This window comes from Dendropsophus ebraccatus, chromosome 7, assembly GCF_027789765.1.
Source record: "Dendropsophus ebraccatus isolate aDenEbr1 chromosome 7, aDenEbr1.pat, whole genome shotgun sequence".
Classification (NCBI taxonomy): Eukaryota; Metazoa; Chordata; class Amphibia; order Anura; family Hylidae; genus Dendropsophus; species Dendropsophus ebraccatus.
In genome coordinates this window covers 91189243-91208077 of record NC_091460.1, presented here as the reverse complement: position 1 = coordinate 91208077, position 18835 = coordinate 91189243, and the positions used below count along the sequence as shown (strand labels likewise).

The window sequence follows — 18835 nt, the reverse complement described above, 5'->3', positions numbered from 1 at the left end:
GAACATGAAATTTATCGACACATTTGTAGGAACGTCTTACCAGTTCTTCTAGAGTGGCCATGCCCTTATTTCTGAGACGGAGGGTTTCTCTTCCACTGGACACTTTTCCTTCACTAGCACTTTTGTTAGGTTTGCCTCTTTGCCCAATCATATCTAGGGAAACAAAATCCAAAGTTTTCTACTAATTTGATATTAAAAAATCAATAGCAGAAAAAATACAAATATGCAGAAAAAGAATACAGAAAGACGCTGCTTGTGCAATTACCCTGAGTGAGCGGTACCGTGTTTCCACGAAAATGAGACAGTGCCTTATATTAATTTTTACTCAATAACAGGCACTATGTCTTATGTCTCTCCCCCCCCCCCCCCCACCCCCCCGGGACAGGTGGCGATGTACAGCAAGACGTGCTGATGGGATGGGTGGGAGCATGCAGTGGGACGCATTGGCGAAACGTCCCGGCGGGACAGGTGGTGGCATGTGGCGTTGTGTGGTGGGACATGCGGTGGGACATTCGTCAGCATGTGGCGGGAAGGGCAACGGCATGCGGCAGGACGTGCAGAGGACGTGGGGCCATGGACCAAGCTGCATGCGGCACCAGCAGTGAAGCTCCATGAGAGGATTAGGTGAGTCCTGGGTGGCAGCAAGTGGCAACAGGCGGTCTTACTTTCAGGGGTGCCCTAGTTTAGGGTAGGTGGTGCCTAATTTTCAGGGGGATTACTTACTTTAGGCTAGAGGGTAGGGTAGTTGGGGTGTCTTATTTTAGGAGGGCACCTTATTTTGGGGGAAACACGGTAAGAGTACACTCCCCTGAGCAGGTCACTATCAAGAGCATGTTTTTAATTGTCGGGTTGAAGCCATCCACCCTCCGAGCCACTATAATGTGACTCGGTAATCCGAAAAGTACAAAGGTAGAAAGGGAAGAACAAGTGAATTTACTAGAGTAAAGCCCTCATTACAGGTGCCAATTCCTTGTCTCACAGATTCCTGAAGAAATCCTGAACACCGCATGAATGGTGCAGAACGTTTTCTTTATTTAAAATGCAACGTGTTTTGAAAACAGCTGTTTTCTTCTTCAGGAATAGTGTTAATCATACATAGCAGATGTCTTACAATAAAAGCTAGATTGATAATCTTAATCAAGTTGGATTACCACCGGTATTTTGAGTGATGTTATGGCAGTGTCCCGGAACCCATGGGTCACTGCTGGTTTTGTGTATATGTAGGTCTGCACTGAAGGTATATATGTATTTGGGTATTCTGTGGATAAAGTCGTGTAGTACTGCATTTTTACCACTAGATGTCTCCCTGTATTTCCTATACTCTGTAAAAGTGCAGATGAAGGTACCAATATAAATGGGGAACATGCTTAGGCATACGTCTCTCCTGTCTGCCACCAGCTGAGAGTTGGCTTGCTATCCAATCCCTGCAGAAGTCACCTAAAACTGATACATTTCCTGTCTCCTTATGTCCTCTCCACCAATCAGCAACCTCTAGGAAGCCTATAAGCAGGGCAGTATTTACCACTAGGCACCCGTGGTCTGGTGCCTAGGGTAGCACCTTGATGGGGGGCAGCACCAGGGAGCAAGAGGAAGGAAACAACTTTTTTTGGTTTTTATTTTTTTAGTCTCACACCTCCCGTTCAGGGGGTGTATGGTGGTTAGACTGATCAGATATCAATATTATGTTCAGAATCTAGAAAATCATGATGCTAATGGGTGAAGAAAGATGGGGCGTCTTCAGGTTTAGTGCCTAGGGCAGCAGCAGCTGTTAATATGGCCCTGCCTATAAGTAGAGGTGGAGTGGGCAATGTGCTCAGAATAGTTTTGGGCTAGACCAGTGTAGGGATGTCAAGATACCAGAATTTTGAGTTTGATACTGATACCACCTTTTTTCATTTTGACACTCGATAACAAAGTCAGAATAAACCGCTTAAAAATTCAAATATAGGGGGAAATTTATCCAACATGGTGTAAAGTAAAACAGGCTCAGTTGCCCCTAACAACCAATCAGATTCCACATTTTATTTTCCAAAGAGTCTGTGAGGAATGAAAGGTGGAATCTGATTGGTTGCTATGGGCAACTGAGCTAGTTTCACTTTACACCATGTTTGATAAATCTCCCCCATAATGACCCCCTACCCCAGACTGTGGATATAATGTCCACTGCCCAGACTGTGGCTATAATCTTTATTGCCCAGACTGCTGATATAATTCCCCTCCAAAACTGCTTTTACACTGTTACTCTATAATCAGACATTTTATCTATATTCTTAAGGTCTGTTCATTACAGTGTTACATTATGGACCTTTTATTTTATTTTACCACCAGAAAGAAAAACTTAAAATTACCCCACTTACACATTTCTTTTATTTTTCAGCCTTTGGGGCTGTGTGAGGGCTGTGTGAGCGATCGCTAAGTGCCGGCTATTTGAAGTTGGCACTGCTGTGAGTGGAGGGTGGGCTGGCTGAGAAGGAGCCTGGGACCGCTAATAAGGCATTTAGATCCAGCTGTTGAAGTTGACAGGTGCATTTAAATGCCTTTTTTCCCCCCATACCAGGTGGTTTAGTGGCGGAATTACCCCCAGCGTCACGATCGTGGAGGAGCGGTCCCTGCTTCCTGTTTGGCCAAGGGTCTGCGTCGTAATGGTGCTGATCCCAGCTCAGCAATCTATTGTTCTTGGCTGCAGCAGTCGAGAGCAATAGATCACCGGTCTAATTGATGTATGTACTGCATAGATCTCAATGAGAGATTGACTGGTTAGTGTGTAACACTAGTTAGTGGGTAAAAAAAAAAAAATATATATATATATATATATATATATATATATATATATATATATATATAAATCCCCTCCCATAATAACGTAATAAATCTGAATCACCCCTCTTTTTTTATAAATATAATAAATAAATAAAAAAATAAACATGTTTTCTATCACCGCGTGCGTAATCGCCCGAACTATTAAGTTATCTCATTCCTGATCTCGCACGGTTAACTACTTTAAAGTGTCACTGTTGTTTAATTATTATTTTTTTTTTGCAGAAATCAATAGTACAGGCGATTTTAATTGTAATTGGGCTTATTAGCCGAAAAATTCATTTTTATCATGAAAAAGCAGTTTAAAGCTCTCCCCCCCTGTCTTCATTGTTCTCTATGGAGAGGGGAGGTGTGGAGGGAGATGAGGCACCAAAACAGGACAACTATGGGGACAGAGCAAGGGGGGAGAATATTACTATGGGGACAGAGCACAGGGGGCATTACTACTATGGGGACAGAGCACAGGGGCATTATTACTATGGGGATAGAGCACATGGGGAGATTATTGCTATGGGGACAGAGCACACAGGGAGATTATTACTATGGGGACAGAGCACAGGGAATTATTACTATGGGTACAGAGCATGGAGGGAGAGTATTACTATGGGGACAGAGCACAGGGGGCATTATTACTAAGGGGACAGAGCATAGAGGGCATTATTACTATGAGGACAGAGCACAGGGGGCATTATTACTATTGGGAAAGAGCACAGGGGGCATTATTACCATGAGGACAGAGCACAGGGGGCATTATTACTATGAGGACAGAGCACAGGGGGCATTATTACCATGGGGACAGAGCACAGGGGGCATTATTACTATGGGGACAGAGCACAGGGGGCATTATTACTATATGGAGGGCACAGCAGGAGGCTTTATTACTTTATGAAAGGCACAGCAGGAAAAAGGGCATTATAACTATATGAGGGTACAGCAGGGGATCCTACATTCAGGGTGCAAACCACATACCTACTGACTTTACTGCACAGGACATGCACATGCTGGTAAAGTGCGGAGCCTGAGATGTTTGTTTGGCAGGTTCAGAAGAGATGAATTGTTGCTGCAAGAAGTCATCATGGTGGTCTGGGCCAGATGGAGAGGAAAATGAAAGTGATGCCTCAGATCAAAGAAGACGTCACCCGCATAGCTCCCAACCATGCCGGATCCGGCGAGACAGTCACGATTTTGGGGTACTGTCCTGCCTTCCCGGAACACCCAGTGTCCCGCTTCACTCCTGCTGTCACTGCTTTGTTTAGTAGTGACATGGAAGAAGCGCAGCTCCTAAGGCTACACCAGCCTGCCACCGGGATCCCCCCAGACTTACCCAGCACCAGGTAAGTTAACTTCCTGCCCGAACTGTTAATTAAAGGGGTTATCCAGCGCTACAAAAACATGGCCACTTTTCCCCCTCTCTTGTCTCCAGTTCAGGTGTGGTTTGCAATTAAGCTCTATTTACTTCAATGGAACTTGAACTTGAAGTTCCAAACCCACCCAATCTGGAAACAAGAGAGGGGAAAAAGTGGCCATGTTTTTGAAGCGCTGGATAACCCCTTTAACATCATTGCAGTCGATGGTGCAACAATGTTAATAAAAAAAATTTGTATCAGGAAAGAAAAAGGAAAGTACTGAACCAGCACACCCGAAATAATATATCAAAAATATGTTTATTAGAGTACAGACACAAAACATAAAAACACTTAAAAACATGTAAACATAATACGCTGCACTAGAACCACTGTCCACAAGATGGCAGTAGTAAACTGCCTGAATCCCATAAATAAGGAAAAACAATATGATAACTACTGTATGTAGAGGCAAAGTTCAGGTAGTGCAAGATAATGTGTCAAAAGTGCATGATAAACTGCCACTTCCCTCTACAAACAGAAAAGGAGGGCCCGAGTACAAAAATATGCAATAGTCAAAAGGACTAGTCTATACAACCTGTACTCCGGCCAATATGAAATGGACAGATGGAGGAGAACCGCCCAACGCGTTGCGTCGCACAGTGCGACTTCATCAGGGACAACAATGTGATGCTCTGTACTGTCTTATATACCTGTATACCTGCTTACAATAAGCGTCACCTGATGCCGCCAATCTACTGCTCCGCGCGGACCAGAAGTGCCCTCTGAACTATGCTGACGTATCGCGCATGCACACTAGGACATTTGTCCGTAGTTTTATAATAACAGAAGTATACTATACATACATGGATCCATTATCAGAAGGGTACTATGCGGCTGTATTTGTGTCAGTCTTATAATACTATAATATAAATCCATGTTGTGCGCACGCGCGCCGAATAGGGCTACTGAGTGAAAGCTACTAGTGCCGTCCAAAATGCCGCGCATGCGCATAATAAGCCTAGCGGACGGAAAGGAGATATGCCTAAGATAATAGATCTAACTATGTGTCTGCGCATGCGCAAATAGCCAGACAGTAGCCATATTGCTCATAAAGCTTGATTCATGTATATTATATATCAATTCCAGTTCAATGTTATAAAAATATATTGGGAGCTTATGCAGCATGCATACACATGATAGTTAATAACCATAAATTTCTTTCAAATTTCACTATATCAAAACTATAAAGAAGAAACCTTAGTGATCCAACTTGTAAATTAATAAATAAATAAATAAATAAATAAGTAAATATGTACAGTGACTACATTAATAAATGTACATTATTAATGTAGTCACTGTACATATTTACTTTATTTATTTATTAATTTACAAGTTGGATCACTAAGGTTTCTTCGTTATAGTCTATAGCTACTGTCTGGCTATTTGCGCATGCGCAGACACATAGTTAGATCTATTATCTTAGGCATATCTCCTATCCGTCCGCTAGGCTTATTATGCGCATGCACGGCATTATGGACGGCACTAGTAGCTTTCACTCAATAGCCCTATTCGGCGCGCGTGCGCACAACATGGATTTATATTATAGTATTATAAGACTGACACAAATACAGCCGCATAGTACCCTTCCTATAATGGATTCATGTATGTATAGTATACTTCTGTTATTATAAAACTACGGACAAATGTCCTTGTGCGCATGCGCGATACGTCAGCATAGTTCAGAGGGCACTTCTGGTCCGCGCGGAGCAGTAGATTGGCGGCATCAGGTGACGCTTATTGTAAACAGGTATACAGGTATATAAGACAGTACAGAGCATCAGATTGTTGCCCCTGATGAAGTCGCACTGTGCGACGCAACGCGTTGGGCGGTTCTCCTCCATCTGTCCATCTCATATTGGCCAGAGTACAGGTTGTATAGACTAGTCCTTTTGACTATTGCATACTTTTGTACTCGGGCCCTCCTTTTCTGTTTGTAGAGGGAAGTGGCAGTTTATCATGCACTTTTGACACATTATCTTGCACTACCTGAACTTTGCCTCTACATACAGTAGTTATCATATTGTTTTTCCTTATTTATGGGATTCAGGCAGTTTACTACTGCCATCTTGTGGACAGTGGTTCTAGTGCAGCTTATTGTGGTGTGCACTATGTTTACATGTTTTTAAGTGTTTTTATGTTTTGTGTCTGTACTCTAATAAACATATTTTTGATATATTATTTCGGGTGTGCTGGTTCAGTACTTTACTTTTTCTTTCCTGATACATTGTTCAGTATTTAGTACTGTAGCATCCCCTCAATTTTTATTACTGTGGTGCCCTCCTCTTTTCTAGACTAATAAAAATTTTTTGTCAATTTTGCCGGGTCAGAGCATCATCACTCAGCTAGTGGTCGGGAACGAGTGGGGCAGTGGGGGTGGCTGCTCCAAGGCCTATAAGGACAGGGTGCCCACTGAAGTCCCCAGTGGCCTCAGCACCCGGCAAGTGCAGACCGCAACCAGGGAAGGAGGGGGTGGTGATTGTTGGTGTCTCTTAGTGAAAGTAGCGAGGTCACTCAGAAGCTGCAGTCCCTGCATCATTGCTGGAGCAGCAGCAGAACTGGTGGCAACAGTAAAACAACCCCTTGCGATGGGGGGTTGGGTGAGTGGGTGGCTGATAGTCAGGGTCGTCTTAACAAAACTATGGGTCCCTGGGCACAGTTGTGGACTCGGCCCCCCCGACCCAAGATCAAGTCCCCGCATCCCCCTCCCCCTGACCCTCTAACCTCAAAAAACATACTTACCTCAAACATTGCTCCCCAGCTAAGTCTTCTTCCTTTAGGAGCTCTGGTACCCAGCAGCTGCGGTGGCTCCTGGATCCTCAGCGGCACTTCCAGGAAGTGACGTCAGTCGCCGAAAGGGACGTCAGGGAAGCAGACGTGCCTGCGCGCGGCACGTCTGCTAGGAATTTAAAAGTCAGTGGTCCATAAGCATGGGCGTAGCTAATGTCTCCTGGGCCCTGGAGCAAAAGGTCAACCTGCCCCCCCCCCTTCCTCGACCAAGCGATGCTATTTGTGTGTGTGTGTGTGTGTGTATATATATATATATATATATATATATATATATATATATATATATATGTCAAGACTGATATTACCAATAATACCAGTATATAGGAAATATTGTCACCATACATATTACCCCTATACTGTCACTAACCAAACCCTGAATACTGAGACCAATATTGCCAATAATATCAGTACACAAGGGGGAAATATAACCATCACACCACAACTACTGCCATCACCATAATTTTGTTACTGACCAAATCCAGTATACTAAATCCAATAAAACACAGTACCAGATTACAAGTAACAAATAACACCACCACATACTGACTAACACTACCACATACTGACTAACACCACCACTGCTACTGAATAATCCACTGTACACAAATCACCTCATCCAGTCATATAGAGGTGGATGCAGCTACACACAGGTTCTCTACTCCATATACATCACAGTGAAGCTATATTTAGTGACTCACAGGGGACGTCTTCTCTGATCTGAGTTCTTCCCTTTTCATCTTCTCCATCTGCCCTGGGCCGTCATGAAAACTTCTCCGAGCCAAGAATCCACAGAATCTGCCAGACATACATATTAGGCTCCTCACACTGGCACCATCCTCATCTCTATACACCATGCCCCCCTGTGTTGTCACCCAGATAGATGGCCCCCCATGTTATCCCCCTTATAGATGCCCCCCGTATCCCCTTATAGATGGGTCCCCCCTGTATCCCCCTTATAGATGGGTCCCCTCCTGTATCCCCCTTATAGATGGGTCCCCCCTGTATCCCCCTTATAGATGGGTCCCCTCCTGTATCCCCCTTATAGATGGGTCCCCCCTTAATCCCCCTTATAGATGGGTCCCCTCTTGTTTCCCCCTTATAGATGGGTCCCTCCTGTATCCCCCTTATAGATGGGTCCCCCCCTGTATCCCCCTTATAGATGGGTCCCTCCTGTATCCCCCCTTATAGATGGGTCCCCCCTGTATCCCCCCTTATAGATGGGTCCCCCCCTGTATCCCCCTTATAGATGGGTCCCCCCCCTGTATCCCCCTTATAGATGGGCCCCCCCTGTATCCCCCCTTATAGATGGGTCCCTCCTGTATCCCCCCTTATAGATGGTTCCCCCCTGTATCCCCCCTTATAGATGGGTCCCCCCCTGTATCCCCCCTTATAGATGGGTCCCCCATGTCTATGAAAAAAAAACAACACATCTCACCTGACAACTCGCTCCCCCACCGTGTCTCTCTCCTCCTGCAGTCCGCTCTGGCTGTCAGCTGACGCGCGGCTCCCGGCTCTGCACGCTCCCGTCCCCGGCAGCACATACATCAGTGAGCTCTGTGCGCACCGGGGATGTTACTTCCGGCACGGGGGCGCTTATTATCGACGCACCCTGCACCGGAAGTACTTCCCTAGCGCGGAGCCGGGAGCCGCGCATCAGCCGGGGGCCCGTCACAAGGGGGAATGGGAGGTCCCCCCTTTGCGGGTCCCCCCTTTGGTAGCGGCCAGGTCGCGGCCCATAAGTGTGTGTTTGGGGGCTCTTTCCCTTTCTGCAGGGTAGGCGACTGCCACTGGGGCCCCCCATGAGTTATAGGGAAAGACGGCCCTGGGGATAGTCAAACAAGATTAAGGTGGTCATCCAGCTTTCCAAGCATTGGGGGGGGCATGTAGTCACTTTCCCCTGGTAGAAGCCTCTCATGTAGCCATTTCCCCCTGGTAGTAAGCCCTCCATGTAGCCATTGTCCCCTAGTAGTAATACCACCCCCTCCCCCTCAGGTAGCCATTGTCTCCCTTTCTGGTAGCACCCCCCCCACACACTCTTATGTAGCCATTGCCCCCCTCTGGTAGTAAGCCCCCTCCCCCTCAGGTAGTCATTGTCTCCTGTCCTGTTAGTAAGACCCCCATGTAGTCATTGTACCCTGTAGGAAGCATTACCCCCTCCCATGTAGCCACTGTCCCCTTGTAGTAGCTTCCCATGTAGCCATTGCCCCCTGGTAGAAATCCTCCCTCCTATGTAGCCATTGCCCACTGGTAGGAAACCCTCCCCCCTTGCATGTATGCATTGCCCCTAGGTAGTAAGCCCCCCCTCCCCCCATGTAGCTTCTGTCCCCTCATGTAGTAGCCCCCTCATGTAACTATTGCACCCGGGTAGTAAGCCCTCCCCCAGGTGGCCATAGCACCCATGTAGTAAGCCCTCTGCCCTTCAGGTAGCCATTGTCCTCTGGTAGGCAGTCCTCCTCTCTCCCATGTGGACAATGCCCCTTGTACAGTAAAAAAAAAAAAAATCCCTATACTCACCTCTGTGGCTGGGTTCCTCTGTCCTCCCTGCATTGCGTGCACGAGTCACTCGTGCGCCAGAGCTATGGGGGACAAAGCAGCCTCTTGTCACCGCAGGCATAATGATGCCTTCGGCCACAAGAGTTTTAGCAGAACAGGAAGCCAATGGCTCAGCTTTGTCAGTGTCACTGTGAGCACTCCTGATAAGCGCTCACAGTGACACTGACAAAGCTGAGCCATTGGCTTCCAGTTGGCCCCTGTCAGCAGCCGGCAGCAGCTCCCGATAGCGACACTGGTGCAAGTGAGGGCTAGGCTTGGGGGGGTTAGCGGGACACATGGGGGCTGTCCTGGGATGGCTGGACATCACCCCAAAATCAGGACTGTCCTGCCAGATCCAGGACAATTGAGAGATATGCTAATGTGCTACAACATTTACAGTCTAAACCCCTGTTGGACAAACTGTGGAACTGCAGGCATCTATTACAGTATGTATCAAAGCATGGTAGGAACATGGGGCATGAGAAAAACATGAGAAAAAGATTTCTCCTCTTTTTAAATCCATTCCTGGCTTTGGCTTCAGTAATCTGTCAGATGTCTTTGTGTGTAAGATCGAATATGAACATGACAGGCAGGGCCGGACTGGGACTGAAAATCAGCCCTGGCACTCACACTCCTCCAGCCCACATACCATATCACACTTAGGTCGTGTTGTGTTGTGTTGTATTGCAACTCATTTTTATTTACAGAAATGGTGCCAAGTCTATCTATCTATCTATCTATCTATCTCCTATCTATCTATCTATCTATCTATCTATCTATCTATCTCCTATCTATCTATCTATCTATCTATCTCCTATCTATCTATCTATCTATCTATCTATCTATCTATCTATCTATCTATCTATCTCCTATCTATCTATCTATCTCCTATCTATCTATCTATCTATCTATCTATCTTCTATCTATCTATCTATCTATCTATCTATTATGCAACAACAGGTTACAGCAGTGATAATATATATAAGTAGGGTCCTAGGGAAATTTTTAGCATATGTAAAATAATATTACACATTTCCTGTATAATGTTAGCACTGGTACCAGTATACAGGAAGCGAATATCATCATTACTGTTACTGGCCAATCTATTATAAAGAGACTGATACTACCATTATTACAGTATACAAGTAAAAGATAATATCTCAACCACCATCATCACTACAACATGACTAATACCAATATACTGTCACTGAATAAAATCCACTACACGAACACAAGTATTACCAATAAAATGAGTATACACAGGACAGATAATACCAGCACACCATGACCACTGCCGTCATCACCATACAGTGACTGGATAATACTGCTGTACTGTCTATTAATATTCCCTTTATACCATCAATATATAAAATGCAATATTCTACCTCAGCATTGACTAGAGATGAAGTTCAGAGCATTTGGGTTCATGTGAACCTAAACTTACTGTAAGGTCTCTCATCTCTAGCAGTGACCAAATAGAGGTAGAGATCCAGCTATACAAAGGATCTACAGATCTTAAGAGTACGTTCACACATACAGGATCTGCAGCAGATTTGATGCTGCAGATAGCTTTGTTACTCAATGACGGCACCAAGCATCAAATCTGCTGCAGATCCTGTACGTGTGAATGCACCCAAAAAGTGATTATGCACGATTGTGCAGTTACATCCAGTGACTTACAAGAGGCGTCTTCCTACATGAATCATAAGTGACTTTTTGGTAGTCAAAGTTGTCTGTTTTTTATTTTCTTTCCATCTGGCTCAGCCCATCATGAAGATTTCTCCAGCCATGACTCGTCTCCCCAGAATCTGCGAGACAAACACTTTAGGCTCCATGCTCCAGCATCATCCTAACCTTATACCTCATCATAACCTTATATTCCCCATTGCTTTACACAGTAACAGTGCCCCCTCTGTGCTCCTACATAAGCAGTCAGGCCCAATATGTGCCTCCAAATAGTAGTCAGGCATATAGCCCCCCACACATAATATAGATGCCCTGTGCAGTCCCACATAATATAGGCCCCCCCACATAGTATAGCCCTTCCTCCTGTGTAGCGCCCATAGTATAAACCCCTTTTGTAGCCCCCACATAGTATAGCCACAACATATTATTCCCCCCTTCTTGTATCCCATCCCCCAAATAGTATAGGTCTCTGTGTAGACAGCCCCCACATAGTATAGTCACAACATACAGGGATGTCACTCAGTATATGCACAGTGTACAGGGATGTCACTCAGTATATGCACAGTATACGGGGATGTCACTCAGTATATGCACAGTATACAGGGATGTCACTCAGTATATGCACAGTATACGGGGATGTCACTCACTATACGCACAGTATACGGGGATGTCACTCACTATACGCACAGTATACAGGGATGTCACTCACTATATGCACAGTATACGGGGATGTCACTCACTATATGCACAGTATAAAGGGATGTCACTCACTATATGCACAGTATACAGGGATGTCACTCACTATACGCACAGTATACGGGGATGTCACTCACTATACGCACAGTATAAAGGGATGTCACTCACTATATGCACAGTATACAGGGATGCCACTCACTATACGCACAGTATACAGGGATGTTACTCAGTATATGCACAGTATACAGGGATGTCACTCAGTATATGCACAGTATACAGGGATGCCACTCAGTATATGCACAGTATACAGGGATGTCACTCAGTATATGCACAGTATACAGGGATGTCACTCAGTATATGCACAGTATACAGGGATGCCACTCAGTATATGCACAGTATACGGGGATGTCACTCAGTATATGCACAGTATACGGGGATGTCACTCAGTATATGCACAGTATACAGGGATGCCTCTCACTATAAGCACAGTATACGGGGATGTCACTCAGTATCTGCACAGTATACAGGGATGTTACTCAGTATATGCACAGTATACGGAGATGTCACTCAGTATATGCACAGTATACGGGGATGTCACTCACTATATGCACAGTATACAGGGATGTCACTCACTATATGCACAGTATACGGGGATGTCACTCACTATATGCACGGTATACGGGGATGTCACTCACTATATGCACGGTATACGGGGATGTCACTCACTATATGCACAGTATACAGGGATGTCCACAGCTCCAAGTAAAATGTAAAGTCTTTATTTAGAAATCCTCTTAAAATCCAAACATAACAATAAAAAACACGCCGACGCGTTTCAGGACACTGGTCCCTTAATTATGGCAAATTTATACTGAATATTACAAGCTTTTATAAGAGGATATGACCAGTATGTTACAAGGGATACGCCCCCCAAAAGGGAGGAGAAAAACATCACATGATGCTAACAGGTGTGTGCTAATAGTTGAATTAAACACATTTATACAACTTATATACAATATAAATATATACAAGAGTAAATTACAAATGCCAAAAAAAAAAAAAAAATTACAAATGCAAAAAAAAAAAAAAAGATCCTTAGTGATAACACTACGTATAAAACCTTACCATTTAACCCTACGGATGTTGTGTCCCGTAAACTTACTGGGGTCTTGGATGTGGGCTTGGAGGCTGGGTTTTTGGACCAAAAACTGGTAGATTTTCTTTTTGTTAAAAATCCTTTGGTCCCCATTTTCCATGCCCTACCCAAGACCCACAAACAGACGTTTCCACCACCCCTGCGACCCATTGTTTCAGGAGTGGGCTCTGTATTGGAACATCTATGTGCTTGGGTTGACGACTTACTCCAGCCCCTCGTGAAAAGGACAAATGGTTACATTAGAGACAGTAAAAGCTTACTAGCGATAGTGGAGTCTCTTCCGTGCCCTGAGGGATGTAGTTTTCTTTCCTGTGACGTTGCTGCCCTTTACCCAAGTATTCCCCACGATAAGGCCCTTCTAGCTTTACGCTATCATATGCAAAAATACAGTAATTACAGTCAGGGCCTCCAAGAGTATATTATTTATGTGGTGGAATTTTTGCTTTCTCACAATTTTTTTCGTTTTGGTGATCAGTTTTATGTTCAGATTGTCGGCTGCCCTATGGGAGCTAAATTCTCCCCTTCTTTAGCCAATCTGTACATGTCCTACTGGGAGGAGGTCGTCATATACAATACCAACAATCCCTTTCTACAGTATATCTCCTGGTACGGGAGGTATATAGACGACCTCCTCCTAGTGTGGACAGGTACGGCTGGTGATGCTCATGATTTTGTTACATTCCTTAATACCAACAGTTTGAATTTAAAGTTCACTTTTCAGTTTGATTCAGAAAAAATGTCTTTTTTGGATGTTCTGTTGTTTTTTCAGGGAGGTAAGATACACAGTAGCCTATATCGCAAACCCAGTGCGGGCAATGGCCTTCTGCATGCATCTAGCCACCATCCACCCCATGTTGTTGAAAATTTACCAATTGGGGAATTTATAAGGACCATTCGGAGTTGTTCCGATCGTTCCTTATATGATTCAGCCTGTAGGGATCTTACGTATCGCCTCAAGTCCAGGGGTTACACCATGTCTACTATTAATAGAGCTAAAGCCAAAGCTGAGAAAAACACCAGATGGTTTCACTTACAGGATAGAGCTACACGCAGTAAACACCTCTCTAGCCCTTCCCATAACATGCCCTCCTTGGTATTTTCTACACCATTTAGCCCACAATATAAAACTATTTGCAACATTGTTCGTAAATATATACCTTTGTTATATCAGGATGCTACATGCGAAACCATTCTATCTACAGGGATTAAATGTGTAGCTCGTAGAGGGGTTACTTTGGGCAATGTACTTTCGCCGAGTGTACTTCCAGAGAACAAGCCAGTCAGCCAAACATGGTTACATATTCTAGGCTGCCATAAGTGTGCTTTATCTCGTTGTCCCTTATGTCGTTTTATTACTAATCAGTCTGTTTTTTGTTCTATTGCAACCGGCATTTCTTACCCTATTAAATCCTATCTCAATTGCAATTCTACCTTTGTGATCTATCTGGCGGAATGTAGACAATGTCGATTGCAATATGTGGGTTCCACAAAACGTAAGCTAAAAACCAGATTTGCTGAACATCTTTCTGATGCGGTTTCTGTACGTACTCGCACATCCAGCAAGTCTATGTCTGGTTTGTCCAAGCATTTTGCTGAAGTGCATGGGGGCGTGTGCAGTAGTCTGTCCATGTGTGCTATCGAGCAAGTCCATCCACCCTTGAGAGGTGGGGACCTTGTTCACACACTGAGAAAGCGAGGGGCGTTTTGGATTTTGCGGTTATGTACACGCATTCCCCAGGGTCTTAATTACAGAAATGATCTCTCCTTCATTTATTAGACCACTTTTTTTTTTTTTTTTGGCATTTGTAATTTACTCTTGTATATATTTATATTGTACATAAGTTGTATAAATGTGTTTAATTCAACTATTAGCACACACCTGTTAGCATCATGTGATGTTTTTCTCCTCCCTTTTGGGGGGCGTATCCCTTGTAACATACTGGTCATATCCTCTTATAAAAGCTTGTAATATTCAGTATAAATTTGTCATGATTAAGGGACCAGTGTCCTGAAACGCGTCAGCGTGTTTTTTATTGTTATGTTTGGATTTTAAGAGGATTTCTAAATAAAGACTTTACATTTTACTTGGAGCTGTGGACTTCCACTTTTTACCTATTGCCACCGGAAAATGGCCCGGATCTCTGTTTCCTTCCACCTGCTCCAGACGTAATTGAGGACCAGCACCACTGACTATTGCACACATGGTGAGCTGATTTGCCTTTCTACATACAGGGATGTCACTCAGTATATGCACAGTATACAGGGATGTCACTCAGTATATGCACAGTATACGGGGATGTCACTCACTATATGCACAGTATACGGGGATGCCTCTCACTATATGCACAGTATACGGGGATGTCACTCAGTATATGCACAGTATACGGGGAGGTCACTCAGTATATGCACAGTATACAGGGATGTCACTCAGTATATGCACAGTATACAGGGATGTCACTCAGTATATGCACAGTATATAGGGACGTCACTCACTGTGTAGCCAGCCCCCACATAGTTCCCTCCCCGATAGTATAGCCATAACATATTATCCCCCCCCCCCGTAGCCCCCCACATAGTATAGGTCCCTGTGCAGCCAGCCCCCAAATCACAACATATTATCCCCCCCCCCTCTGTAGCCCCCCACATGGCATTTCCCCCTGTACAGACCCCACATTGTATACAACCCCCTCTGTAACCCCATGTTATAGGCCCCAAGTGAAGCTCCCACTGTGTAGGAGCATTCATGTAAAAAACAAAGAAACAAAAGTATACTCACCTCCGGTGGATCCAGCAGGTCCTCTCTGGTCCGGTGCTGTTAGCTGCTTACATATTCTGTTACCAGCAGCCCGATGCAGCCTGGCCCCGGAGGCTCACAGCTCCAGCCCCGCGGCGCCTGCATCTCTCTCCCCTCCTGCTCGTCGGCAGACTTGTGACGTCATCCGTTGCTGCCCGCCCGAGCAGGAGAGGAGAGATATGCAGGTGCCGCGGGGCTGGAGCTGTGAGCCTCCGGGGCCGGGCTGCATCGGGCTGCCGGTAACAGAATATGTAAGCAGCTAACAGCGGCAGATGCAGGGCGGCCACAAAAAGTTCTTACGGCCGCGGGGGCTGGGGGGGTGTGAGCACGTGGTGGCCGGTGGTTTACTTAGCAGGGGGGCTGGTCGGCGGCCCTCCGACTGATAATCTGAGCAGCCCAGCGGGCATTTGCCCGGCCTGCCAGATTATCAGTCCGGGCCTGATGACAGGTAGCATGGGCATAGCATAGTTTAAAAGTTATTTCCCCACACTCCCATCCCCCCAACCCGATTACCGCCCTAACCTCCCTTTCTCTCCCCCATAATGCAGTCCGGCACCTCTCATATCCCGAGCTTCTTAGTGCTCTCAACCTTACCCGGATTCCTGCTACAACCAGGGTAATTATCCCCCCTACCACACACACTGACTCCATATGTCATCCACTCTGGTCATTTAACCCATCCTTATCCATGTTTATTACAGCAGACGCCACACTGCCCTATCCACCCTCCACTGAATCCAATGCTGTAGTCCCATCCACATTCAAACCCTTTTTATTACATCATGTTCTTGTCCTTTTTCTCCCCCTCTATCTTTCATGTGTCTATCTTGTTCCTACTGTCAGAACTAACTACGACTTGTTAGTTTATACCATTATGTGCACTGCTGTCATACCACTCTGATGTATATATACCATTATGCATTTGATAAGATTCCATGAGGATCGTCCCCAGCACCCCTGCCCTTTACCCTAACTTTGTTTTTTTGTTCTTTGTGCAATAACGCTTGATGCGATTATGCTCTTGATTTCCTCTTGATTTGTGTGTAAACTCACCATAAGCGTATTTATCTTTGAGTATCATCCGACCACTGGATGGTTTCAATGGTTGTGCTTAACATTTTATACATTTATTAATTATTATATGTTCATTAATTAATCTTTTATATAGGAGTATGAATTATGTTTAAGGGAATAATAAAAATTTGTGCAATCACATTCCAAGACATGTTGGAATCATATATATTGTTATTCCACATAAAGATAGGGTAAGCGGTCTTTTATTGGAGATGGAAGTCTTGTCCAAGGATGCAAGAAGGATGCAAGAAGACTAAAGGTTCCCTTATACACCTTATACATTTGTCAGCTGTACCCACTACTCAAAGCAGGTTTGGCTGCCGTTGTAACAGGCCAGAGTATACCCCCAGCCCAGACTATACCCAGTGTTAAAATGGCCTAGGCTAGATTATACCCCAGGTATATTTTGGCCTAGGCTATTTTATACCGCGGGGTATATTTCGGCCTAGGCCAATTCATACCCCCTCAGGCCATTTTATACCCCCATGAAATCAGCATCAGTGAGTGATAGACACAAGAAATACTTAATTTTTCAACATTTTATTGGGGATTCGGCTTTGTCTGCTGAGCTTAGTGAGAAGCTACTGATGTAAATCTTAAAAATCTAAACACATAGGAGGAGATTTATCAAACATGGTGTAAAGTGAAACTGGCTCAGTTGCCCCTAGCAACCAATCAGATTACACCTTTCATTCCTCACAGACTCTTTGGCAGTTTCACTTTACACCATGTTTGATATATCTCCCCCATATGGGACATTTATCATTGTTTTTTTTTTTTTTGGCTAAGGAGATTTTGTGCACTTCATAAATACCTGTCCAACACTTATTAAGGGTTTTGCGCTATTTTACATCAGTTTTCAATGCCTGCACCGTTTTTCAATGTATGCAAGGGGGAGGGGGGTTGTTCTATTAACTAGTTTTCATTAGATTTGTCAAGTGCAAATTTTCATTTTTTTGAGCAAAATCCAACCCTAGCGTAGCTTTGTAGCCAAGCTTTTTTAGATTGGGTTAATTGGGTGTTAATGCAGTCCTGTTTTTTTCCCATTAGTTTTTTGCAAAATGGATGAGAAAAAAGGAAGCGTTTGTGTGCCTCCATTTTGATCAGTTTTTCCATTTGGGTAGCTTCCCACGTACCGGATCCGCAGCGGATTTCACTGTACTGTAAAGCTGAATGGGTCCCATACACGCAGCAGATCCACTGCGTGTATGGGACCCGGCCCTTTTAACCCCCCTGCCGCCGGCCATCCGCCCGCAGTCCCAGACTCTTTAACCCCCCGCCGCCAGCCGCCCACTCGCAGCCCTCAGCCCCGGCCCCGAGCATACATTACCTGCTCAGCGCCACGGCTGTGTGTGACGCTCTCGGCTCCCCTCATTCCCCATCAGCCAATCAGGCAGCACTGATTGGCTGATGGGGAGTGAGGGGAGCCAGGAGCGTCGCACACAGCTGCAGCGCCAAACAGGTAATGTATGCTCGGGGCCGGGGCTGAGGGCTGCGGGTGGGCGGCAGAGGGGTTAAAGGGGCCGGGTCCCATAAACACCGAATTTATGATCCGCTGCGTGTATGGGACCCATTCAGCTTTACAGTACAGGATCCGCAGCGGATCTCGGTGCAAACTCGCAAATCCACTGCGCATCCGGTACGTGTGAAGCTACCATTAATCAGTTTTTCCATTCCATAATAAAACACAGATAAAAATGCATCCTTTTTTTAGCGTACACAAGTACTATGGTTGACCGCATTTTTGTGTACACTAAAAAAATGCGTTTTGATCCGTTTTTCAATCCATTTTTTTTTTTTTTGCAAAAAAGGATGGAAAAAACGGAGTGCAAAAAAGCCATAAATTGTGCAATAAATTTTGCAAGATGTATCAAGGCACTTGCGTCT

The 18835-nt window shown here is 44.9% G+C and overlaps 1 protein-coding gene across 1 annotated transcript in view; it reads right to left on the bottom strand.

Moving 5' to 3' along the window:
- The window catches only part of GIPC3 (GIPC PDZ domain containing family member 3), a 109134-nt gene that overhangs the window by 25596 nt on the left and 64703 nt on the right, over positions 1–18835 (bottom strand). The window contains exon 4 of the mRNA XM_069976637.1: positions 41–153. Coding sequence (XP_069832738.1) covers positions 41–153 — 113 coding nt within the window. The remainder of the gene's footprint in view (positions 1–40; positions 154–18835) is intronic.